The sequence below is a fragment of the Petromyzon marinus genome, chromosome 24 (genome assembly GCF_048934315.1).
Source record: "Petromyzon marinus isolate PM22_M1 ecotype Great Lakes invasive population chromosome 24, UKy_Petmar_22M1.pri1.0, whole genome shotgun sequence".
Lineage (NCBI taxonomy): Eukaryota > Metazoa > Chordata > Hyperoartia > Petromyzontiformes > Petromyzontidae > Petromyzon > Petromyzon marinus.
Genome location: NC_133690.1, coordinates 2196875 through 2220909, shown reverse-complemented (window position 1 = coordinate 2220909; position 24035 = coordinate 2196875). Strand labels below are relative to the sequence as shown.

The window sequence follows — 24035 nt, the reverse complement described above, 5'->3', positions numbered from 1 at the left end:
GGTGAGCCAACTCGGACCATTGGCCTGGTCGGAGCGCCCTCTCAAACGCGACGCAACCCGACGAACCGACGCCCGAACCCCGAGAACCGTCTGTTGCGATGCGTGGAATCGTGACTGGTGTATGTGCAGGCCGAGCATGTGTGGTGCCGCGACTTGACGGAGGTTGCTGCGGAGACTTGTGTGATGGAGCGTCGTCCGTCCGAGGACCCAATGTGCGTTGTCATGGAGCCCGGCACCCCAAAGCTACGTGGCCCCGGAGGCCACAGTTGTAGCAGGTGACGAGTGCCCCTGTCATCTTTTGCTGCTCCCGTTGGCGTGGCGTGGTCTGCGCCGGTCGTCCCCCGGACCTCCACTCTCCAGGTCGACCCGCATCAAAGACCTCCTCCGACGAGGGGATGTTTGACGTTCCGCTGAATACCGTAGCTGACGCGCTGGCGACGAGAGGCGGCCGCCGTTGTAAAAGAAGGTGCGCCGTGGATGTTTCTCGCAGCACGCAAGGAACATATGTCCATGTCGTCCGCCGCGAGAACAACAATTTTCAGCTCCTGTGCCAGCGCCAAAAGTTTTTCTATAACCATAGCTTCCACACCCTCGCAATCCATGCGCGGGAAAGCTGCTTTCTCGAGGGCCAGGAGAGCCATGCGGTACGCAAGGGGAAACTCTTTCTCACCCTTGCATCGGGCGTGGAAATTGTGTCGACAGACGGATGGGGGACCGTAGACCATAGCCAGGAGCCGGAGTGCTGACTGCAGCGTAGAGCGCGCCGACTTTGGTGTCGTAATGAGGGTGGCGAGGGCGTCATCATCCAATGTCGCCGGGAGTGCACGCAGCGCCTTGTCGTCGGTCCACTTAGACATTTCCTGGTGGGTGAGGAAACGCCGCTTGAATGCTCCCCAGTCGCCGCCCTCTGATGTGAGTTCTTTCAAAACAGGCAAAGCGCTGTTGGAACGATGGCTCCGTCTCCAACAGCCGCTGCCCACTGTTAACGCTGTCGCTGGTGGTACTGGAGGGAATGGCGGTCCCTATCGGCGGTCGCACCACTGTTGACGCGACACCCTCTGATTGGTCCCGGCAGCGCCCATCCGCTGGTGAAGACGTGGTGCCCGCCGATTGGTCCCGGCAGCGCCCATCCGCCGGTGATGACATGGCACCTGCTGATTGGTCCTGGCAGTGCCCGTCCACTGGTGACGATGCAGTGGCCGTTGATTGGCCCCCGTTGTCCACCTGGTACACCAGGGCTCCGCCCCCAGCACCAGCTCCGCCCATGGCGGCAATTTCAAATCGTGACGTGGTCGTGATGGCGGGAACGGCCGTTGACCGCCGGTCATCACCACGCTGTCCTCCCGCCCCCAGCCCCCCGCGATTAATTTCTTCCAGCGTGGAGGCTGCGGCATACAGTAGCTCTGCTAGACGGGAGTGAGCCACTCGGAGGCCATCTCCCGATGGCGGCCACTCTTCCGGCTGTTGCGGCGGCTGTTGGGCCGCCTGTGGAACCTCAGCATCCTCTGCCAAGCTCGCCGGTCCCGTCCCAGCAGAGTTGTCTCCGTGCTCCCGTGTACGATTTGTCCATCTCGTGTCCATGGTAAGTACTTATAAAGACCACTTCTGACGCCAGTTGTAGTGGGTTCTCACTTGACAGAGACGGCGAAGTGGAGGCAACACTATTGTAACTCAACACTTTGGCACAGGGCAACGTAAACAATACTTGAAGGGGTAATGGCCCCTTCACCCATACTATTCTGGGATACACCCCTAGGCTATCTGCCTATCCACTTACGCTCCCAGGTCCTCCGCTAAGGGCTCTAAGGGAGGCTACCTGACCTGGCCCATCCAAGGCTTAGGTCCTGACCACCAGCCATACAGACCCGGCCCTTAGAAGGACATCGATTCTGAGGCTCTGGGGTCACACCGCTGGCTTGCTCTGCCCGGCCCTGAGACAGACAGCGGGTCAGAGGAGTTCCAGGGTCTATCTAGCCGGTCTTCAGTCTTCAACTGGGTCATCGGACTTCGGCTTGCGAACATTGCCCCTCTCTGGCTCCCCGTCTTTTATACCAATTTACCACCGAGGGGCGGGGTTCTGAGGGATCACAGCACACCCCGCAGCCCCCACCCGTTGGGAGGGGTGCGGGGGATCCAAAGCCCACAGCCCCCTGCGGGTAAGCCAAGGGTGCTAGCTGTAACCGATGTGTGTTTGTCCCGTAACACCACTACAGCTGTAACCGACGTGTGTTTGTCCTGTAACACCACTACACATGTATACATTTGTATATACATTTGTAGAGCATATGTGAAATATGTCCTCTACACATGTGTATAGGTGTACTGTGAGTAGCCAATGAGGGATGAGCATAAGGAAGGTCAAGTGGATGGGGAGCTATGCAAGGCCAACGATGACGTAACGTCACGGGCCATGTACGGGGACGTTCGGAAGTGTTTTCCAGAAAGTGGGCGGGGCCGAGCTACGGGGGAGGAGTTACCGAGACAGTTCTTAAGGGGAACCACGTGAGGGACATGTGGTCGTCGTGGGGAGCCAAGGTGAAGAACGGCTGTAAGAGGTCTCTCTCCTCGTCGCGGGGGCAGTGTTGTCTGATCCCCCGCCCCAGGCAGATGGGCAAGAGAGCCTAATAGTATTCTCGAGGGATCCTAGGGGTAGCCGGAGTAGCTCTGATGTGTATAGTTATGCCAGGTCCAAGTGAAGGACGGAGAATAGAGGGCACCTACACTGGTGTGAGTGTAAGATGCAGTGTGAGAGCTCGTGTTAATAAACGGCTACCAGCCCTTATAGAATTCCTCGGCTCTGCGTGGTTGGACTGCACTATACATGTAATAAATAGCAGGCATTGCTGCTTTGGGTAAGACCACCTACCCTTAGTTTCTGATAGTTGTTTGCCACACTTCGATATCTGAGGCCAAGTCCATGGAGCCTTATGGCTCACAGTTGTGAAACCTGAACCCTGCTCATGGAAACCCTTGCCCAGCAAAACAAAGTTAGCACTGGTCATGGAAACACAAAAGACTAACATCTTGTACAAAGACCATGGAGGTAAAAATATTCCATGGATTGGGTGCAAAATCATTTATATTTCCAAACCCATCCACAATATCTTGCAGTAGACAAAAGTGCTAAAGATTTAATAAAATAATTACATTTACAGCAGTGTTCCTTCTTAAAATCCTATAGGGGAAGGGATCTCTCTGAACCTGACTGCCACAAGTATTCTGTATGATGGTTATGAAATAAATTAGGACTACATCATTAGACCTCCTTTGACAGTACCAAAATGTAATAATAGGGTTTTTCCTCTTTTTTCTGGCAACAAAACTGAAACCTTTTAACAAGGATTCATGTCTGCATTAACTACAATACCTGCAGTCAAAATGCAAACAAAAAACATACTATGATAATATATGCATTGTCCTTGAAACTGATTGGTCCACACCAAGGGACGGCTTTCTTTTGAGCCTCGACCCAATTGGTGTTCGACCAGATGACGCCAAAAGGCGTATAGCTCAAAGACAATGCACTATCAAAGCAATGAGGGCTCGGGGTGAGCATCTACATCATTAGACCTCCTTTGCCAGTACCAAAATGTAATAATAGGGTTTTTCCCCTTTTTTCTGGCAACAAAACTGAAACCTTTTTACAAGGATTCATGTCTGAATTAACCACAATACCTGCAGTCAAAATTCAAACAAAAAACATACTATGATAATATATGCATTGTCCTTGAAATTGATTGGTCCACACCAAGGGACGGCTTTCTTTTGAGCCTCGACCCAATTGGTGCTCGACCAGATGACGCCAAAAGGCGTATAGCTCAAAGACAATGCACTATCAAAGTAATGAGGGCTCGGGGTGAGCATCTACATCATTAGACCTCCTTTGCCAGTACCAAAATGTAATAATAGGGTTTTTCCCCTTTTTTCTGGTAACAAAACTGAAACCTTTTTACAAGGATTCATGTCTAAATTAGGACTGTTGTGAGATTTGAAATAAATGAATACTGGTGTGAGATTGTTTTACTTACATCATCTTTCTCAGTTTTTTGTAGATCTCGCCATTCCTCTACTGAGTGTGATAAATCCACTGAGCTCAAAGGTATTCTCAGTTCTCCAATTATATCATGTCTGGAAAATCTGTCAAAGTCATAAACCACCATTACCAACACCCGCTCCACAAGCTCTTCAAAAGGAACCTGCCAGACATACAACACATAACAAAGTATTTAGTACAAAACTGGAGCATAGCCACTACAACCAAACGTATCATGTACATATGAATGTGTTGTGGTTAAGTTGGAAGTAGCCTATTAAAGTGCCTCTTGAAGTAATCATTGTAGATTTTAGAGGACATTCCTTGATGTGTCATGTTTTTTTTTCTGGTTATGATCATTGTAGCAGGATATGTATTCGATGTACATGCCTTTAACGTAAAATTTAGGATACGCAGCAAATTACTACCTAGTGAAAATATAATGCCAAAACTTAAATCGCGGAGTAATAGCACTCTCGCCATTTGTTGCAGAGGTTTCCAGTTCGAATCCAGCAGGTGCCCTGGATCTTTACCATGCATTTATTCGCAGTTTGCAACAAGATTAGTGACGTAATTTTCAAGAGCAGGCCATTGTGTTCCAGTGTCACTGTCTAAATTGTTCAGTTTATAAACATAGCAATTATTGCCTCCTACTGTGAAAACCTAGCAATCACGAGACTCAGGATTTTCTGGGTTGACAAACATAACAAGAATGATAATAAATAACACACTTTCCCAATGTGATACATTTAGCAGGAATACAGATCATGCATGCACAATGTGAAAATATAATGAGATAATTACTGGTGGGGCAATGATCTGAAATGTTCCACAATAACAAAAATCATGAGCGTTGTTGTAGAGAATACAAGTAACAACATAAATAAGCAGACAGTGTATCCACATATCCATCTCTCCACATAAAATATAAAAGTATTGAAATAATTCATTTTGTAGAGTAGAGTATAATACAATTTGGTTTGAACTGGCATTAAATGCAAATGCATTTCTAGATGATGTACAGCCAAACCACCACTCGGTGATCCATTTTAATAGCTGAGTATGTCATAAGAACGTTAATTTCAGATGTTCATATCCTTGCTATAATTTAAAACTGCTATATATTTGTAAGCAGTTCCAATCTTACCGTAAATGTAAATTTTTCCTCAAATATCGGGTTCAAAGTTTTCCTGTGCACACTTGTTTCAAATTTCTTTTTCTTGTGAGGGAGTAAGTACACTCTAACGTATGGATCGGACATGCCTCCGATGTCCATTGCTGCGAGGTCTGTTGCCTGCAAGATTCCCACAGTAAACTGCAACCGAAAAAAACAATAGTTTTTGTTAGGATAACACATACACAACTCTGTGACCTGGAAAAAAAAGTAAACTTATGTTTGCTAAAGTCTGGAAAGGACATCATGCTGAAGTTTTTAGAGGTAGGGAAGCATGAGTGAAAAAAAAGTGTGAAATTACCCAACACTTCCAAGGTATACAATATTTAAAATAGCTAACATTTTTTGTAAAAATACATTCCTTTAAACAAGTGAGAGACTTTATAATGAATCCATTAAGGGTGGAATGATGCATGTGTAGTGTCATGCATCTCTTCTTATCGTTCTCTTGCTCGACGCTCGAGGCTTTTGTGTGCATGCGGGTGGTGTGTGTCGCACACACACTTAGTCGGAAACGAGTTGGTCGCAGGAGGCACCGTCCTCCCCTTTTATTGTTGTTGAGTCTACGCCACCTCTCGGGCCCCCTCTGTCTCACGACCGTGCTGCCGCACGACCCATCCCAGACACGACCTTCTCTGCGTTGCACCGACGGCGTCGACCTGGACAGCCAACTACTGTCCGGCCGCGCAATGATCGGGCGAAGGCGGAAGCGATGAGGGCGGCGATGATGACAGTGACGACGAGACGAGTCCAATCCCAGAACCGGCAGCCCGGCTTGGCTCCACGCTAGCCGCGCCTCCCTTCTCGAACCCACCAGAGGGTTCCAGGGGCTTCCCCACGAGATCTACCATGACCCTAGCTCCAGTTCCTCCGCCCTGCCGGCACACCTGCGTATATGCTCAGCAGCGTGTGCGCTAAGTGCCCACCTGCAGTTGCAGCTGCTGTACAACAGTCAGCGCTATGTCACTACACATGGGTTTAATAATTATGGCGATAGCTTAATCACATTGACTTGAAGATTTCGAAGAGAGAAACAGTTTATACTAGTAATAATAAGACTTGTTATAAAATTGCAGTGCAGAGATGATCAATATAGCAAGACACAATGTATCCAAATGTAAACATATTTTGAATACCAGAGGCTGTAGAAATGGAATGCAAATATTTTTTCTGTTACAGCAGTTCAGGCTGCTGTGGTACCTGGCTTGTTTTTAGGTTATAATCCAGCGAGAATTGCAGACGTCCAAGAGTGTTTTCTTTATAGATGTCTTCAATGAAGCCAGGATCAATGTCTTCCAAGTCTGGCTGCACCTGTGAACACCAATAATAAAACATCACATGACAATGTTGTGGCATTATGGGTAATAACATAAAAACAGACCTCCGTCTGGCTGTCCAGATACAGTTCAAAATGCTTGGTTTTCAAGACCAATAGTTTCCAGGATAAAATGTTTAAACGAGAAAAATCGACTAGTATTGACCTCTTGGGTGTCATTATCAGTCGGATAATATTGGTCTAGGAAGTCCATAAGACGATGACTTTAATATATTTCATTTGTATCTTGAGAAACAAATCGAGAACGGTTTATTATCCATAATGGTATGCATGTTGTGGTGAAATCTGTCTAGTATATGGAGTGCTCTTGCCAATAATATTTATAAAGTTGACTGCAAAAAAGATGTTTCTCCTATAAAGTCTGCAGAAAATGTACTTTACTTTAAAGATGAATAAAATATTAATTTAATGAATAACATGTATAAAAATGTACTCTACCTTATTTTTGAACATCTTGGGTTTTTTGGGCTCTTTTAATTTTAAAGTGTTCTTTTCCTTTTCTTTTTTCTTTGAGCAGCAGCTTTTCCAAATGCAACAGCAGCAGACGAGCGAAAACAACGCAGCTACAGCAGCGCTCGTGATCAACATCCAGTACGGGACTATAGAGTGAAACAGGACAATGAATATCAAGCTAATACATTAAAAGCACTGATACAATGACCCTACCCGTTATGGCAAAATGAAACAGCACAACGCATGTCATGATAACAATACATTACACACACTAATACAATAATTGGCACGACTGTTCATATGCCATACAATCTCTGTCACTTAATGTGTGTCCAGCTTTGTGATTTATCACAGCGTGTTTTTTCTGTCCCCATATCACAGCTTGTCAGCAGGGTTTTTATTAAGATCCAGCGTTAAGTAGTATACTGTAATAGCCAGCCAAATGTTGCTGGGGATAGAGTACAGTACTTGACTCGCCATTGTAAGGCATGACGTTAAAATCCCGTTTTGGGGCCAAATGATGTAATCATCTCTGTGTGGTCGATATTATGACTTACATTTTGTGGGTAGTTACTTTTTACTAGCCTCTGCTACGAGGTAAAATATGCCACAATCTGTGTTGCTACTAAAGGGCACTCAAAGGGGATGTTAATAGAGGGCACTAATCATAGTCTGATTAGTTATCCCTGTCAAAGTGCAGGGTTTACATAACGGTGTCATGATGTTTTGGACGAGACCTGGTGCCGCACTCCCATGATTTGTTGCCATTCGTGATATAACACATGCTATGCACACTTCAACGCGCAGACTGGCACGCAACTTTCTCAAGGAATCAAATCGAAAGCACTTGTTTTATAGATGTCATGAAAATGTCTATCAATTTAATTTTGTTGTTGTTTTTACTCTACTTTTTACTGTAACCTTTTATTTATTGTCCTTCTCGCCACCTCCGATTAGCATGATTGGCTATGTACGGTGCAAAAGAGGTTCAACGAATATACATACATAAATGCAGTACTCACATGGAATTTTGAAAGGTGATCCATTTTTTATGGGTGGTAACATTGTGTTTTGTACAAGACTGAATGTGTTCGGCTGTGGAGCTTCAGTTGATATGACATTTTCTTGACTTGAAGTGTTGGTTGTGGAGATAAAAATGTCATCGTCCAGTAACATTTTAAATAAATTCTTTATATTCTGTAGATGATATGAGAGCAAAATGTTAATTTGGGAATGAAGAGAAGCCTGGGATGGATTAAATCTCAAATTTCTCCTTTTATCCATGTCCTGAAATTAAAGTTCAGTAGGTTCACAGTGCATTCCAAATTCCCAATAGTTACAGCATGAACCAATTTCCCATCCAACATCTGAGGCGAGTGAAATGTCAACCAGTCTTGGTCCCTTCCTATTCACCAACCCACACTCACCAGCCTGGTGAAGTGCGGTCAAACAACCCCATCCAGCAGATGATTAATCTTTTTTTAAACAAATAGTTTTATTTTGCTGAAGCAAGGGCTGGAGCCACATGGTGGGGAACCTGGCCACCATTGTTTTCACCTTGCCGACGATGTTCACTGAACTTTGCAATAGCCTCTTTTGAGCAGATGACTTCCCAGGACGTTTTCCAATCTAGAAATCTGATTAAAGTGGTCACAGTGTTATAACCTGTGCCAAGGGATCGTTTTACTTAATATGTTGCAAACCAGGGACTTTTAATTTATTTTGTGTTTTTCAATTGTACCAATGCCTGAGACATATCTTGGCGTGGCATCATAACATGTTACTTGAATATATTGTGCGATATCAATCTGATATAACTCATACCAGCATGGCATATCATGGTAGTGTTATGTTTATTTCTCATGCATAATGTAAATATATAAACCACTTCTTTCTCTTACTTTGTTTTTTAACGATGTAACTCTATTTTTAAAGCCTACTTTTAAAATACAGCATACTAATCAATATTTCTTTTTGGACTGTCGCCTGTTCTAATTATACATGCCATATTTTTTATTTTCTTAAAATATAGTATTTCGAATTAAAATAATAACGATTTTAATCTGACATTTAACTGACTTAGCTTGTACGTGGCTTAACCACTATTCCGTATGGTGCATCGTGGCAATCTTGCTATTTTTAGTTCTTGTGGTAGGCCTATCATTGTGTAATTCGTGTTTGGTCTTGATAATCATGAAACCATTATACACTACCATACACATGTGGGGTATTTTTTCTTCACTGTACTGTTAGCCAATGCATAACTCATTTAAATATTTGTCAGTTTCATCTGAAATATTTACCAGACAACCCTGTGCTTTGTGACACCTGCTCTCTTCCTACATTTGAGTCAGTCTGACATGACCTGTGCATTATGATGTGCTTTGATTTCCTCTTTTTCGCTCAAGCTTTGTGTCTGGCACGCTTGGTCAAGATGAGGATATGTATGTAGATTGTACAGTACAATGTTCCACTGCATTATTTATGACTTGCAGCGATTATTTGTTGAATGTAATTGCTGTAAAACCTTAAATTTGAGAGTTCCAGACGTGATATACCGAATATCTCAGAGGTATGCAATATAATGCAGTACAGCATTGTGCATTTCGATATTCGTGTTTAGTGTCAATGATATCTCTATAATTAATCAGACTTGCACATTTTTGATAATATGAATTTACAGAAAACTGAGTTGCTAAGAGATGTGTTGATATTAACAGTTGATTTGAAATGTATTTTTTTATTTACTCAACTAAGAACCCATTGAGATATGTCTTTATCCCACTTACCTAGAGCTCATTGTTAGGTAGACATGTGTATGCAACAGCATTTCACGCACCAAGTAATGCATTAGTAATGTATAGTCATCGTCAATATCCCATGAACATACAGTTGCATCGATAAACACCATATCATTTCATTTATATGTTGTCTATGCACATATACTAGGATCACTATGGTCAAAAACAAGATACTGTACTATATTGCGAATGCTTTGCATTAAAAAGTGAATGCTTTGCATTAAAAAGTGAACATAAGGCTTACCTTTTTATATGTTGTGAATTTGAATAAGTATAACGTGTATATTTCAACAGGCGATTAGCGAACTCATCTGCTTTTTGTGGAGCAAATTCATAAGAAAGTGAATTGTTACAATTGCTGCTTGAGAGGTGCTGGGCTTGTATTGGTAGCTGCAGCACTGCTGTGAGTCATTCCTGTGATGCGCCCAAAAGCACTCCACGATGCCTCGCGTTAATGCTGCATATGTGGCGGTGTCCACCGCACTCTTCCCTAAGAGGCAATCTATTATTTAATAGATGGCTGCTCTCAAGATGCATGTACAAATTGCGTAACACTTTTGCTGTTAAATGTAATGCCTTAAATTCAGCAAAGGGTCATTAAAGCTAAATCTGTATGGCTTAACTTTAAACACATGTTTAAATTTCGATTTAAAGCTTTCGTGACTGCAATGATTCATCTTCTTTGGTTCTTTTGGTAAAGTCACGTAGAATGAGAATAAAATAATAAATTGATAAAATAAAATAACACAATGATATTCTAAACACATGATCCAAGTTTTGTGAGGATATTGAAGCAAATACAAAAACACAGGCATTGATTGCGATGATTGTATTAACTTCCATCACTATTTTAATTTGTTACCATGGGCTGCCATAGCCATTAGCCAATTATGAAGCAGAAGTGCTACATCAATGGAAACTGTTAGCCACGAACAACTTGAGTTGGAACAATAATTGGATGGCCTACAGTATCTCGATTGACTTTACACTATTCATGTATTAAAAAAAAGCCTCACTGAGTCTCAAAACTATCGCTTAGGAGGTTCCGACATTGAGATGTTTGGCCAGTTTTGTGTTGGGGAGTGTTTTGTGTGGAGGAGGAAACCAAAGTCCTTGAAGAAAACACAATGTGAACAACAAAGTGATCCTCGATTGTCTGCATAGATGAGTTCATGGACCAACTTGCTATATGACCATCCTATGGTCACCTTGCAGCCTGCAAATTTGAGATTTTTCACAAATCTGCAATCAATGTGCAATCAATGCCAGTGTGACTTATTTGGGGTGTAATGATGCTTCAATTCATTATATATGCTCACATTACATGCAATTTTACATAGACAAATTCAGTTTTGAGCTCTGTTGGTCTGAATTTGATCAATAGATTGGCAGGTATAAATAAAATCGTAGTAAATTTAGAAATCTTGTTAGGTGGTGGAAGGTTAATAACAAGAATGTTGGCATAAAACTATAATGTTGCCTATCCCAAAACAACTGTGGATAATCATATACAGTACTGTATTGTACATAGGGATTATAGTATATTCGATTTGTAAAATGTATTTTGGAATTTGTCAGACGTTACTTTTTACCACAATACAACAAAAAAAGATTCTGAATTAAAATGTTGTTCCTCAAGAGTGCAAATAATGCTCTCTGAGCTATCAGGGGAGATGTTTACTATCTCGCTATACCAGTATCACCTTCTGAGGTGCATACAGTGTGACAAAAAACATTCTGCTGACATACATTTTACAGTCTTTTTGTCGAACCACCAACACAAACCGTATTCTTAGAATTTTAAGACACTCCGGAAAGTAAGACGCACCTGAAACGTATGGCCGATGTAGATACAGTTATATAAATATAGACACGTGCAGATCTACCAGATTACAAGCTACACCTAAATATATTTTTTTATTCTGAGAATGTGGTAACTCTGTATTATATATGCATTCATACTCTTTGGTTCTTTCGGTAAAGTTACGTAGTTAGAAAAATACGTGACTTTACCGAAAGAACCAAAGAGTATGGATTCCTGCAGTCACAAAAGCCTCAAATCAAGATCAGGCGCGGAGCCAGGGGGTGACAGGGTAGACAATTGTCACCCCCGAAAAAATCGAAAATCTGAAACATTCTGCGTATAAGTGTACGACACTTGGTCTGGCGGACTCCGTGCAACTGCATTGTCAGAGTGTGTCGCCAACCGATGGCGTGGGGTATAGCCGATTTCTTAGCGCGTCGTCGTCGGCCTGCTCCTGAAGCGCAAGATGAGCCTGCCCTTCAGCGGAGGCGTGATCGTTCGCCTTCGCCGCTGCCGGATGAAGAACGGATTTCGCCACAGTCCGATGAGTAAGAGCGACAGCTACGGCCTGTTCGCGCTCTGGATCGTGACGTCGAAGTATTGCGCTACGCGTATCTGCAAGCGGGACGGTTCGTACCGCCTCTGGCTCCGCAACCTGGCCTGACCGGGACGTTGAAATATCCATCCAAGTTCGTTGGCGGCGCTGCCCGCCGCCCGACGGCGTCTTTGTTTGTTCAGTTCGACTGGCTCGAGTATTCGTTCATCAGTGAGTCTGTTTACTGCTTCTATTGCTACCTATTGCTACCTCTTCCCACAGATAACGTTGCGTCGGCATTCATCTACTCCGCCGGCTTCTCAACCTGGAATAAGATCGGTGGCAAGAATTGCAGTCTACTCAAGCATCAGGGTGGGCACAAGTCGGCACACAACATCGCGGTGAAGAAGGCCAGGGACCTTCTCAACGCCTGGCAGCATGTCATCACGGGCGATGCTGGGCTGGCCCGACAGAACGCCAAAACTATTGATGGCAACCGCAAGCGCCTGGACGCCTCCGTCGATGTCATGCATGTCTGCATGAACCAGGGCATTGCGATGCGGGGACATGACGAGTCGCCTGGCTCTCTTAACCGGGGCAATTTTCTGGAGATTCTCAACATGTTACGCAAACGCGACGCACTGCTTGCGGCCATCACCTGGGAGAACGCGCCGCAGAATGCGACCATGACCAGCCCCGACGTTCAGAAGGACCTGATCCATGCTCACGCTCAACTGGTGCGCCGGCGCCTCGACACCGAGATTGGCGACGCATACTATTGCATCATGGCGGACGAGTCACGTGACGTCAGCAAGAAGGAGCAGCTGGTCTTTGTCAACCACTTTGTCGAGGTCAGTACGGGCATCCTGCGCGAGCGACTCGTCGACATTCAGCACGTGCCGGACACGTGTGCGCCCACCCTCTGCAGCGCTATTGTCAACCTGCTCTCGAGTCGCGAGCGCCCTATTGAGACCTGCCGCGGCCAAGGATACGATGGCGCGTCGAGCATGAGCGGTGAGATCGCTGGCTTGCAGACCTTGATCAAGGCCATGAACGACATGGCCTACTACACGCATTGCTGGGCGCATAAGCTGCAGCTCGCTCTCGTCACTGCCTGCACAAATGGCGTCACCGACATTGCCGTGTTCTTTGACCTTGTCCAGGACATAATCCACACTGCCACCAGCTCGTGCAAGCGCAACGACCAACTGCTCGCCAAGCACAAGAAGCTCGTCGACGACCTGGTCGATGAGCTGGCGGTCTCCACTGGCCGCGGTCAGAATCAGGAGACAGCGTTGTCGGCGGCGGGCAACATGAGGTGGTCGTCTTTCTGGCGCTTGCTGCACCGCCTGATTGAGATGTTCAACGCGACTGCCGTCATCCAGAACGTGGAAGAGGACGGCGCCAAGGCAGAGTAACGGGTCGAAGCTCATCGCCTTCTCAACGACATGTTCTCGTTTAAGTTCGCGTTCTGCCTGCACCTGATGGAGCGCTTGCTTAAGATCATGAACGATTTGCACGTGGTGCTGCAGAAAGAGGACCAGGACGTTGTCAATGTGATGCGGCTTGTCGATTGCACCATTGAGTCACTGAACGAGCTGTGCAAGAACGGCTACGACGATCTGCTCAAGGACGTCAACGTCAAAGCCCCGGAATACGCTTCTCAGGGAAAACAGCAGTAAACGAGACAATACATGGCAGACAATAGATGGAAATGACACAGGGCAGGGACAACCAGTCAAATGGTTAATGGTAGGACAAAGCGTGGGGAGGAACAATTACAGAACCACGGCGAAAAATGGGCCTCCACAGGACAACGGGATCTGGATAAGGGCAGATAATCATTACAAACCCAGGCTTGGAGCGAAATTAAAGGAACATCCGACCCTTTGTGAGAAGGAAGCAAGATGTGGGAAAAATATCAGATATCAGGAGGAAGCCAAACCACACAAACTAGATCTGCTCCAGGCAGACTCCGGGACTTGCCCTCGTGACTGGCAATAGGGAGCTCTGCATTGACAGACTCTACGCATCACGGGAAGGTTTAGGTTTTTTTCTTCTATTTTATACGTACAATTGGGGGAGTCACTGCAAAGCAAAGGCTTGCACTCACGGCATTGCGATACAAAACGTAGAGGAGATTACTGTGAACGAGACTGCCTCCAGTGGCGAGGTCGCTTTATACAGCCTTCACAGACGATTATTGTGCGAAGGTCGTTCCTATTGTGCTCCGATAAAAGTCAACCTCTCCGAGAGGAGACCTGAGGCATCCACCATTCGTGACTGAGCCCAGTACTTCACCAAGCCACAGGCGAAGGACAGTTGAAAGTCAGACCAGAGACAGATGCGGGACGAGATAACTGGATCTGAAGCGTGTTCCCTGAGCAGAGTACGAGACGTGTGTGGTGCTATGACCGCGGAGCAACTCCGCAAGCACCGCGACTCACTCCCGGCCCCTGCACTCAACACACACCCATACGCAGCACACACACGTAGTGTCCTGGCGGGGGATTGCCTGGCACATTCAGGTTTTAATCCGAAGGCCCCCTAGAGGGGAAGTCCCACAGTTTCCCGGTGCCAGGGGATTAGCTGACCCCCGCAGGACAGGTTACACTGCGGTGCCCCTAAAATTGGCTGAAAATTGTATGGGCACAGAAAGAAAAGGTTCACTGGGCCAACCGCAATGCATTACAACATTCGGAGGAGGACGGAGTGTGGAATATTAAGCAAGAAAAGTGTAAGCCGATCGCCCTGCCAGACAATGGGCAATGAGGGACAATGGGTGGCCGGCGCAGCCGCGGCAGCACTCGAGGAAGGATGTGGTAACAAGGGGGCGATAACCACAGGTAGGCGCACGATTGGTCGCGCGGGACAAACGCCATCCCGGCCATTTGAAGTGAGGGGATTAGGCCGCGGTAGAGAAGAAAAAAGGCGAAACTGTGCAGGTAAGTGCACGATTGGCTGCGCGGTGCGACGCCACCCTGGGCCTTTGAAGTTTAAGGAATAAAAAGAGTGGCCCAGGTTGATTTTCGGTCTCTTGTCTTCAACCTCCAGACCCACTCCCTGCCGTCCTGCCTCCTTGAGCCGCTTGCGGTATCCGTGCGATGCTAGCGAGTGTTGCTACAAGGCAGTGATAGGTAAAGTTTTCCCTCGTCCTTCCTCCGACTCTCACAGCGTCCGTGCGACACCGTGAGTACACCTTTGAGAGGTACATGGTAGGACGTTTGAGTGACTGGGTACGTAGGCAGAGTTAGGCTGTTCTTGCAAAATATTCCCTTCAGGTAGTGTGTATTCACGCAGTGAATAAACGTTAACAGATTATCCATGCAGTGTGATTTGTGTGTGTGTGTGTGGGGCAGCTGCTTGGGCGGACGAGCGGCGAGGACAGAGCCGCAGTACGTGCGCTCGTTAAATTAATCACCTGCAGGTGTGTGAGTGTTAGCGCCGTTGCTGTAGTGCTAACCGTGGGGGATGCGCATGTGAGAATATAAACGTCAGCAGGTGTGCGCGTGTTCACGCCGCTGCTGTAGCATTAGTCATTGTTTGGACGCGGTGTGGGATACAACCACCGGCCGATGCGCATATTCGCGCAGCCGTTTAACACTAGCATTTGCGTGGAGGCGGAATAGCATATAACCACTCGCAGACGTTCGCGCGCTTTCGCACAGCCATTTAGCGTCACGCTCAGTGCGGTGCGCTACATTAGTGTGAGTAGCGGGGGCGCGCGTGCGGAGAGGAGAGCGCTGCAGGCGTGGGTGCGGTCGTATCGCATCGCGTCGCACCAGCGTGAGAGCGAGCGTAGAGCTCATTAAAGAGATTACTGTGAACGAGCTCATTAAAATAATCGCCCGCAGAAGTGCGAGCATTCGCGCCGCCGCTACAGCACTAGTCGTGGTACGTCGGCCCTCGCAGATTGGTGTCAGAGGTGGTACGACTCCCCACACCTCCAAGGGAAAGAGGCGCCCCACCCCAAGCGAAGGTAAGGTACGTGTTTACCGGGCAAGGAATACCATCATGGAAATCGTTTGCCCGGAACCTCACGCTAAGGATATTGATGGCTGGACGGACGCGCAAGCGTTGCAACAGCTAAATATTAATTTGGATGGGCGGGCAGCCCCCAATGTGCTTACCCGCAAGCGCGCAAGCACATTGGGGAGAGTTAATGCACCGCCTCGGCCAACGATTCGGCGCGTGTGACCGGCAGGAGGAAAAGGCAGCATTAAATGCACGCTATCGCCAGCCTGGCGAGGACCTCCGCAGCTATGCCGAGGACATGTGCTCACTTACACAGAGTGCATGCCTGGGGTACGCTACCAAGATCATTGATGACCTCACCGCCGAGAAAGTGCAGCAGTTATCGATTAGCACGGCATGGTGGAGCAGACAGATGCGAACTGCCCGTATCCCCTACTTAACACCCTTGTCGAGCGCGCACACGTGTGGGAGAGATTTGCTCGTGAACGCCCGTCGTTCCGAGGGCTGGGACGGGAGCGCGCTATTGCAAGCCTTTTTCCAGAGGAGGAAAAGGAGGGGGAGCTCGCCAGGACGGTGAGGTGGAGGGCGAGGGGGCCTCCGGGACCCCGTAAGACAACCCCAGGATGGGTGGCAGGGCTACAGACCAGGATAGGAGATATAGTCGGCCATGTGACCCATTTACGTGGAGAGGTGGCCCAAGTAAGCGAGCAGGTGACCCAAGCACGCGAGGAGGTGACCTGAAAATACGGCGAGATGACCCATGTATGCGGGAAGGTGACCCAAGTAAGTGAGGAGGTGACCAGAAATATGAACAAGATGCAGTCCACAGTGGAGGTGGTCCAATCCGAGGTGGGAGGACTACACTCCACGGTAGGAGGGATAACTGGGCAAGTGTCTCAATTAGAGGCAGAGCTTGAACAAATGCTCACTGGGAGGGGAAGGGGGAGTGAGCAAGGGGCCTCTTATCGAGCCACCACCCTTCCCCGGGCGTGCTATATATGCAACCAACGGGGGCATCTCATGAGAGACTGTCCCCAGATCGCCCCCGCTACACGCGCTAAGGCCTCCCCGGAGAGGGGACTACCGAGGGGTGCAATCGACGTGGTCCCAAAACAAATCAACTGCAATGATAATGGTGAGTGAGTGATCCCCACGCAGATGCCGACAACAAAACTCAAGAACGCGGCGACTGCGGGTGACTGGCTATGGGAGCTGGTGGCAGAAATCATGGGGGCCACGTCGCTGGTGGAAGGGCAGGTAAACAGGCGGCGTACCCGGATTCTGCTGAACACAGGGGCGGTAGCCTCACTTGAGAGCGCAACACACTGCAGCATGGTCGGGGTTGACGTGGGCCGACAACAGGCCCCAGATTGCGCGCTGCACTCTGCAAGTGGCGCTGGAATAGGACTGCTGGGGAGGGTCACCCTTGAGGTCTACCTCGGATACCAGGTGTGTACCCAGGAGTTCTACGTGTCGAGCGTGTTATGCCACGAGTGCATTGCAGGTACCGACCTCCTGGAAAAGTTGGGTCTCAACGTGCAGCCCCGCCAGCGATGCGCCACCATGGAGGGCAGCGGGGAGCGGATTCCGTTCTTAGGACAGGAGCTGGGTCACCCCTGCTTCGAGTCCGTGGCTGCGATGCTGGCGTCGGCCATCACCGTCGGCCCGCTCGCGGAGATGCTGTTGCCGGTAGCAATGCCCCCCACCGGCCCGTCTCACCGGCCATCGGGTGAGGTAATGTTGACTCCTCACCTGGAGTTGGCGGCACGGTATGGGGTTGTAGGGTCAGCCACGTTGGTAAATGCTGATGGGGGCCGGCTGTTTTTGCGAGTTTTTAACCCCCACAGTACCTGAGGAATGCTGCAACGGCGCACCAAGGTAGCCACAGTGTACCCCCTGCACGTGCGCCACTCTAGTGGCTCGTTGTTTGCCCTCTGGGCTGAGGACTCCTGCTGCCCCGAGGACAACCAGGACCTGGTGTGGCGGGTCGACCCCACCCCCAGAGCAGAGGTCGTCCTCCTGCTTAACGCGCTGCAGGTACCCTGGGCAGATTTAACCAAGGTGGAGGCCGATCAGCTGCGAGGGGAACTACAGGAGTACGCCGACGTGTTTAGTGAGCACGATTCGGATGTTGGCCGGACAGACTTCGTCAAGCACTAAATTGACACAGGTGCAGCCCGATCCATTAAACTCCCCGCATACCGAGTGGGCACACCCGAACGGGCCCAGATTAAAGAGGTGGTTGTGGATATGTGTGGTGCCGCCGCAGCGGAGCCACTCCAGCGGAACCGCGCCCACCACCGCGGCGCCATCACTGATGCCGCGGATTTCCCGCCACTCTCCTGGAGCCGGTGCCTTCTCAGACGTCCGCGTTTTGGCCCCTGCACAGTCGTGAGGCCGCTGCAGCAGGGCCACTCTGCCGAGGCCGTGCCCACCGCCGCAAAGCCGCCACCGGGGGATGTCGACGCCGACGTGGCGCACCCTCACCACCCCCCCCCCTCCCCCCCACACGAACGTACACACGCCCACGTAGAGCCGGGAGGGGAGGTCACCCGGCTGATAGGTTTTTGTCCAGAAGTCCCTATTGGGATCGAACTTCATGGTTTCCTGCGGCCGAGAAATTGGGCGATCTTCCCCCTGTAGCTGACATGCACTGCGGCGCCGCGACCTAATATTAAAGTTGCATGGTCACGGCAAAGGCCATCGAACCACCGCGAGTGGAGCCACACATGCACAAGCACGGGTCAGTGGACTGGTAGCGGGAGAACAGAGAGCGGACGTCGGTGAGATCACTGCGGCGACGTCACCCGAGCTGGGATCCGGGCATCGATAGGGCGGGAGAATCCGAGCCCCTGATTGGACGGGAGGCCAAGGGTCTGAAAGAGCAAAATTCCTTTGTTGTAGGTAGGATAAAAGGAGGGGGATTGGGGTAGCAGGGAGGTTCTTCTTCAAGATCATCGCGGTCCCGGGAGCAGGAGAGTCAGCCATCCGAGACGTTCGTGAGACGTACTCCAGCATCGACAGGCTTGCCGCCTCATCCCCTTACAGCGGTCAGTACATCGGGGAGAAGTAAGTACGAGTGAGAGAGGCGTAAGTTTAGGCGTTTTAATTCCAGGATAGAGAGCAGGGCGATCGGTAGGAGAAATCGACTCGAAGACCTCCGAGGGATAGATTAGCGTCCACTGACCATACCATCACAGGTAAATAAAATTAGCTAAAACTGTGTTGCGTGGTCTTTTGGGAGTGTGAAGTGGAGGGCAGTGTGCGCTGGGTGTCTACGTGTATGCGCGGCTGTGCACCTCGAGACGAAGCGTGGGGTGTTTACGTGCCCGCACGATTGCTCACAATAGTGCTTAGCGATCGCGTACCTGGGTGGCTGTGCCGCGGTCACGCACCCGCACAAGTGTCTGATCGCGAGATAGCTAGTTAAAGCGCCGAGCGCGCGCGTATTCGCGCGACTGTTTGAGCGGGACCTTTAACTCAGAGCCAAGCGAGCGTCCCCAATCAGCGGCGCGCGCACGGCAGAAACCCCGACCGCCCGTCCCCCGGCTCCAACCCCCTCGCGTGTGATTGGTTTGTTTATGGGCAGAGGGTAGGGGCGTGTTTGTTATTGTCGGCACACGTGGAGCGCGGGTGGGAGGGAAACACGCGCCGCGCCCGTTTGTTTACGGGCGGTACGGAGATTTACTGGCGAGCGCGCTTACAGCTCCACCCCGCCGTTGCACAGTGTAGCGCATCGCAAGCGCAAAGCGTACGAGCCGCTAATTAAACTATGCAAACGCGGTCGACATCCCAGGCAGAGGTACAGGGGGGCGAGACGTTAGGGTCGGTAGTCTGGACCTGACAGAGCAGCCGGGGGGTAGCGGTATGAGTGGAACGGGGGAGTCGGTGGGCAGCGGCCCCGACAATTCAGTGATGGCGGGGGACGGTAGGCCCACATATGCTCCGCGATAACATAATTCAGCCCTCAGCGAACCCCTGGTCTGCCCCGGTTGTTGCTGGTGACGAAAATGATTGGTCGACCCGGTTCTGTGTTGATTATCGAAAGCTGAACGGGGTTACCCTTGGTGATGCCTTCCCCACCCCCCGCATTCATGACACATTTGTGAGCCTCGTGGGGGCACGGTATATTTCCACCCTCGATCTAGCATCCGGGTATTGGCAGGTGGACATGGCGGAGGAGGATCAGCCAAAGACCGCATTTACCATCCCGATGGGAGTGTTCGAGTTCCGACTGCTTCTGTTCGGACTCACTAATACGCCTGCGACGTTCCAGCGGTTGATGGAGTTGGTGATGTGGGGCTTGTAATGGGAACAGTGCCTAATTTACCTGGATGATGTGAGAGTGTTCAGTAGGTCCCTGTCTGATCACTGGTCCAGGTTACGGGAGGTGTTCCAACGACTGTGAGCAGCCCATCTCAAGCTCAAGCCGCGTAAGTGTTAAATTGCGCAGCGCAAGATTGGGTACCTCGGACACCGCGTCAGCGAGGTAGGGGTGCACACCGACCCGGAAAAGGTACGTGCCATAGTGGAATGGCCACGGCCAAGGAACCTGATGGAGATCAGGTCATTTTTGGGGCTAGCCACTTATTATCATCGGTTTGTGAAGGGATTCAGCGAGATTGCATGCCCCCTCACCCAACTTACTTCCCCTAAGAACACCTACTATTGTATGGAGGCCTGCCAGACTGCCTTCACCACCCTCAAGGACCACCTCACCCACACCCCCTCCCTGACTTTTCCACAGATTTTATCCTGGACACTGACGCCTGCAGCAGTGGGCTGGGCGCTGTGTTGTCACAGGTGCAGGATGGGACGGAGCGGGTCATTGCATACTCCAGCCGGACCCTGAGCATGGCCGAACTAATTTATTGCGTGACCCGTCAAGAACTTTATGCCGTTATTTTCGCGTGTAAGCAGTTCCGCGTGCGCACTGACCATTATGCTCTGCAGTTCCTCCTCACATTAAAGGAACCGCGGGGGCAGACGCAGCTGCAGGAGAATAACCCGCCGATCGAGTACAGGGCCGGACGGATGCACGCAAACGCAGATGCATTGTCAAGGTGACCCGCGGTGTGCTCCGAGACACAGGCTGAGGAGGCCTGCCCGTGCTTCACGGGGGGACGCTGCCGACAGGCAATGGCCCACTGTAACGCCCTGAGACTAACCCCCCTCCATTGAGAGAGAATGCCATGTGTGCCACAGAGGTCCCTGCGGATGGATCCGGAGGCCCGGGGGGCCACCCAGCGGGCATGGAGCCCGCACCCAGGGGCCCGACCGGATGCTCTGCCCCGCCCGATCGGATCCAAAGGATGTCAGCTGTGCATTCCCTAACCTGGACAACGAACAGCTGCGACAGGCCCAGCAGCGGGACCCGGATCTGGCGGCGGTGGAGGCGGCCCTGCGGGAGGAGAAGGCCGCCGTACAGGGACCCTGGAGCAATTTGTACCCCTGGTTGTGTGTAAAGAATGGGGTGGTGCGGGAGCTAACCGAAGCCGGGCAGCCGGGGTACATCTGTGTTCACACCCAGGTGCGGCCCCAGCTGCTACGGCTGGTGCACGACCACCCGCTCGGGGGCCATGATGGGGAACGGCACACACGGGAGACCCTGCGTCACCAGTATCTCTGGTCCAAACTGATGCAATACGTAGCCGCCTAGGTACAGGGCTGCCACGCTTGTCAACAGTGTGGGCAGAAACCGGCACAGTATCAGGTGCCCCTGAGGCCGTTCCGCGTCAACCTGGCGAACCAATTGGTTGGGCTCGACCTACAGGGGCCATTCCCGCGGTCCCACCAGGGCAACTGGTACATCCTCGTAGCGGTGGAATATTTTACGCACTATCCAGTAGCAGTGGCCATCCCCAATAAGGTGGCCCTTGTGGTCGCCCAGGCATTTGTGGAGCATTACGTGCATGAACATGGGATGCCCAAATGATTCATTACCAACCAGGGTAGTGAGTTCGGGGCAGAGTTATTTCAGGCGCATAAATTTATTTTTAAACGGCCGTTTAAAAATAAATTTATGCGAACCAACACACCTGAAGACGACCGTTTGAGTTATGGTCGAAACGTCGTGAGAATTTTTTATTGTTTTATATATTTTATTATTTTGTTGTTTCTCTTCAACGTGACTTTACCGAAAAAACTAAGAATATGAATTACTGCAGTCACGAAAGCTTTAAATCAAAAGAAAGCAGTTGTTAAGAAATTATTTTTTTATTTAGACTTAAAAGCACATAGCTTGAGTGGGAAGGAAGAGCATTCCAGATGGCCGCAAAAGCACATCTGAAAGCACGCGATGCAGTGACCATCTTTGTTTAATGGTTAGCCAAAAGACGCTGCGAGTATGACCGGAGTTTGCATAGTGGCTTGTGCTCCTTGACAAGATCGTATAGGTATTATTGTGACAAGCACTTTGTGTGTAATGAGCGGAACCTTAATTTCGTTAAGCCACTGGAAGCCAATGCAGCTCGGCGAGCACCAGACAGACATGGTCGAATCTTGCACTACCCGTCATGACACGTGCCAAATAATTTTATACATGTGTAGTGCAATAGAATAGTAGTGTAGCAGCAAAGCTCTGGCTGCTTGCAGTGAAGGGGATCTGCGGCTTACAGCAACCCTGACGTCAGCAGGCCAGATTATACACCAGAGGGGGATCTAGGGGAAAGGTTAAAGAAGGGGCACACCAAGAACCCGCTGGTAGGTTCTAGAAAGGGGGCGTGGCTGGGGGTGGAGCCCGGCCACGCTGACAGTATAAGAAGGGCCCCTGTAGGGGACCTCGGGGCTGTTGTGTGGAGTGGGATCCCCGTCGTGCTACTGAAGTCTTCGTCACCATTCTTCTTGTCATCTTCACATTTCTTCTCGTTGTCTTCAACATCCTTCTTGTTATTGTCTCTATCTTCACCATCTTGGGGCATCATCAGTCAGGCAGCCTACCAACTGTCCTGACTGAGTAACGTCGCCGACAATAGATGGACTAATTATAAAGTGTTAACCCCAATGGTGCTTGTTAATAAAGTGCCTCCAACTCTTATCGTCTCCGAGTTAGTCACTACATTTGGCGTCAGAAGTGCTAAAGTAAAACAATAAATTCGTCACGTCAAAGTCGGCCAAGAAAAATAACCCACCGATAGTGTCTTCTGGAGATGAGGACGACGGGGATGTAGTCCCCTCGACAGCTCCGGAATCTGGAACTCTGGTGATGCCTCAAGAGGCGGAGATGCCTGCGAAGCAGTAGGAGAGGGACGTCGGCCCCTTGTAGCCACTGGTCGGAGACGGCTGGCGCGCCCTCACCGGGCATCTCACGGGTCTGCTCTCCATCGCAGCAGAGCTGGTCGGCCAGCTCAGGTCTGCGGCGCCTGCCGGAGATACTGCAGCATGAGGGCAGCAGGTGGACGGCTTGACATTCGCCGCCGCACCAGCGCAGGAAACGGCTGAGTTCCCGCCCGCGCGGGCAGCCACCATTTTGTCCGACGTGGGTGTGGCGCAACAAGCGACCACCATTTTATCGCCCGAGCAGGAAATTCTTCCCGCCAAATTTGAGTCACCATCGGCGGCTTCTGCAGGGGCGCTGTCTCTATCGAAGCAACTGCCTACCATCCGTGAGTTTGTGGCCAAGGGGGGCGTCTGGACGGCTTTCCAGCGCTGCTTCAAAGCGTCTTGCACCCTGGTCGGGTGGCCAGACGAGGAGGCGCTACGAGCTCTGCCCACGGTGCTGGACGACGACTCCCTGGCGGCATTCGAGGCCATCCCCGAGGCTGACCGGGCAACGCTGCCGCGGGCATGCGCTCAGAGGGCTGCAATTTTTTACCCTCCGTCCAACGCGCGTCGAAGGTTTGTGCTGCAGAGGCGGGGGGAGGTCGAGATGCCTCTCACCTTCCGCAGCGTGCTGCTGCCCTTAGGCCATGTGGCATACCCACGG

General features: G+C 49.9%; 2 protein-coding genes across 2 annotated transcripts in view; one reads left to right on the top strand and one right to left on the bottom strand.

Annotated features, from left to right (window-relative positions):
* Window positions 1–24035, bottom strand: part of LOC116945478 (synaptotagmin-5-like) — a 46109-nt gene that overhangs the window by 11702 nt on the left and 10372 nt on the right. Inside the window, exons 2-6 of the mRNA XM_032959804.2 lie at window positions 8019–8193; window positions 6982–7142; window positions 6408–6518; window positions 5181–5348; window positions 4029–4196 (exon numbers count right to left, since the gene is read on the bottom strand). Coding sequence (XP_032815695.1) covers window positions 4029–4196; window positions 5181–5348; window positions 6408–6518; window positions 6982–7142; window positions 8019–8172 — 762 coding nt within the window. The 5' untranslated portion in view covers window positions 8173–8193. The remainder of the gene's footprint in view (window positions 1–4028; window positions 4197–5180; window positions 5349–6407; window positions 6519–6981; window positions 7143–8018; window positions 8194–24035) is intronic.
* Window positions 10260–23145, top strand: LOC116945431 (zinc finger MYM-type protein 1-like). Its single transcript, XM_076069291.1, has 2 exons — window positions 10260–16115; window positions 17616–23145. Exon 1 carries the CDS (start codon window positions 12664–12666, stop codon window positions 13552–13554), a length of 891 nt encoding a protein of 296 aa, XP_075925406.1. The 5' UTR covers window positions 10260–12663; the 3' UTR covers window positions 13555–16115; window positions 17616–23145.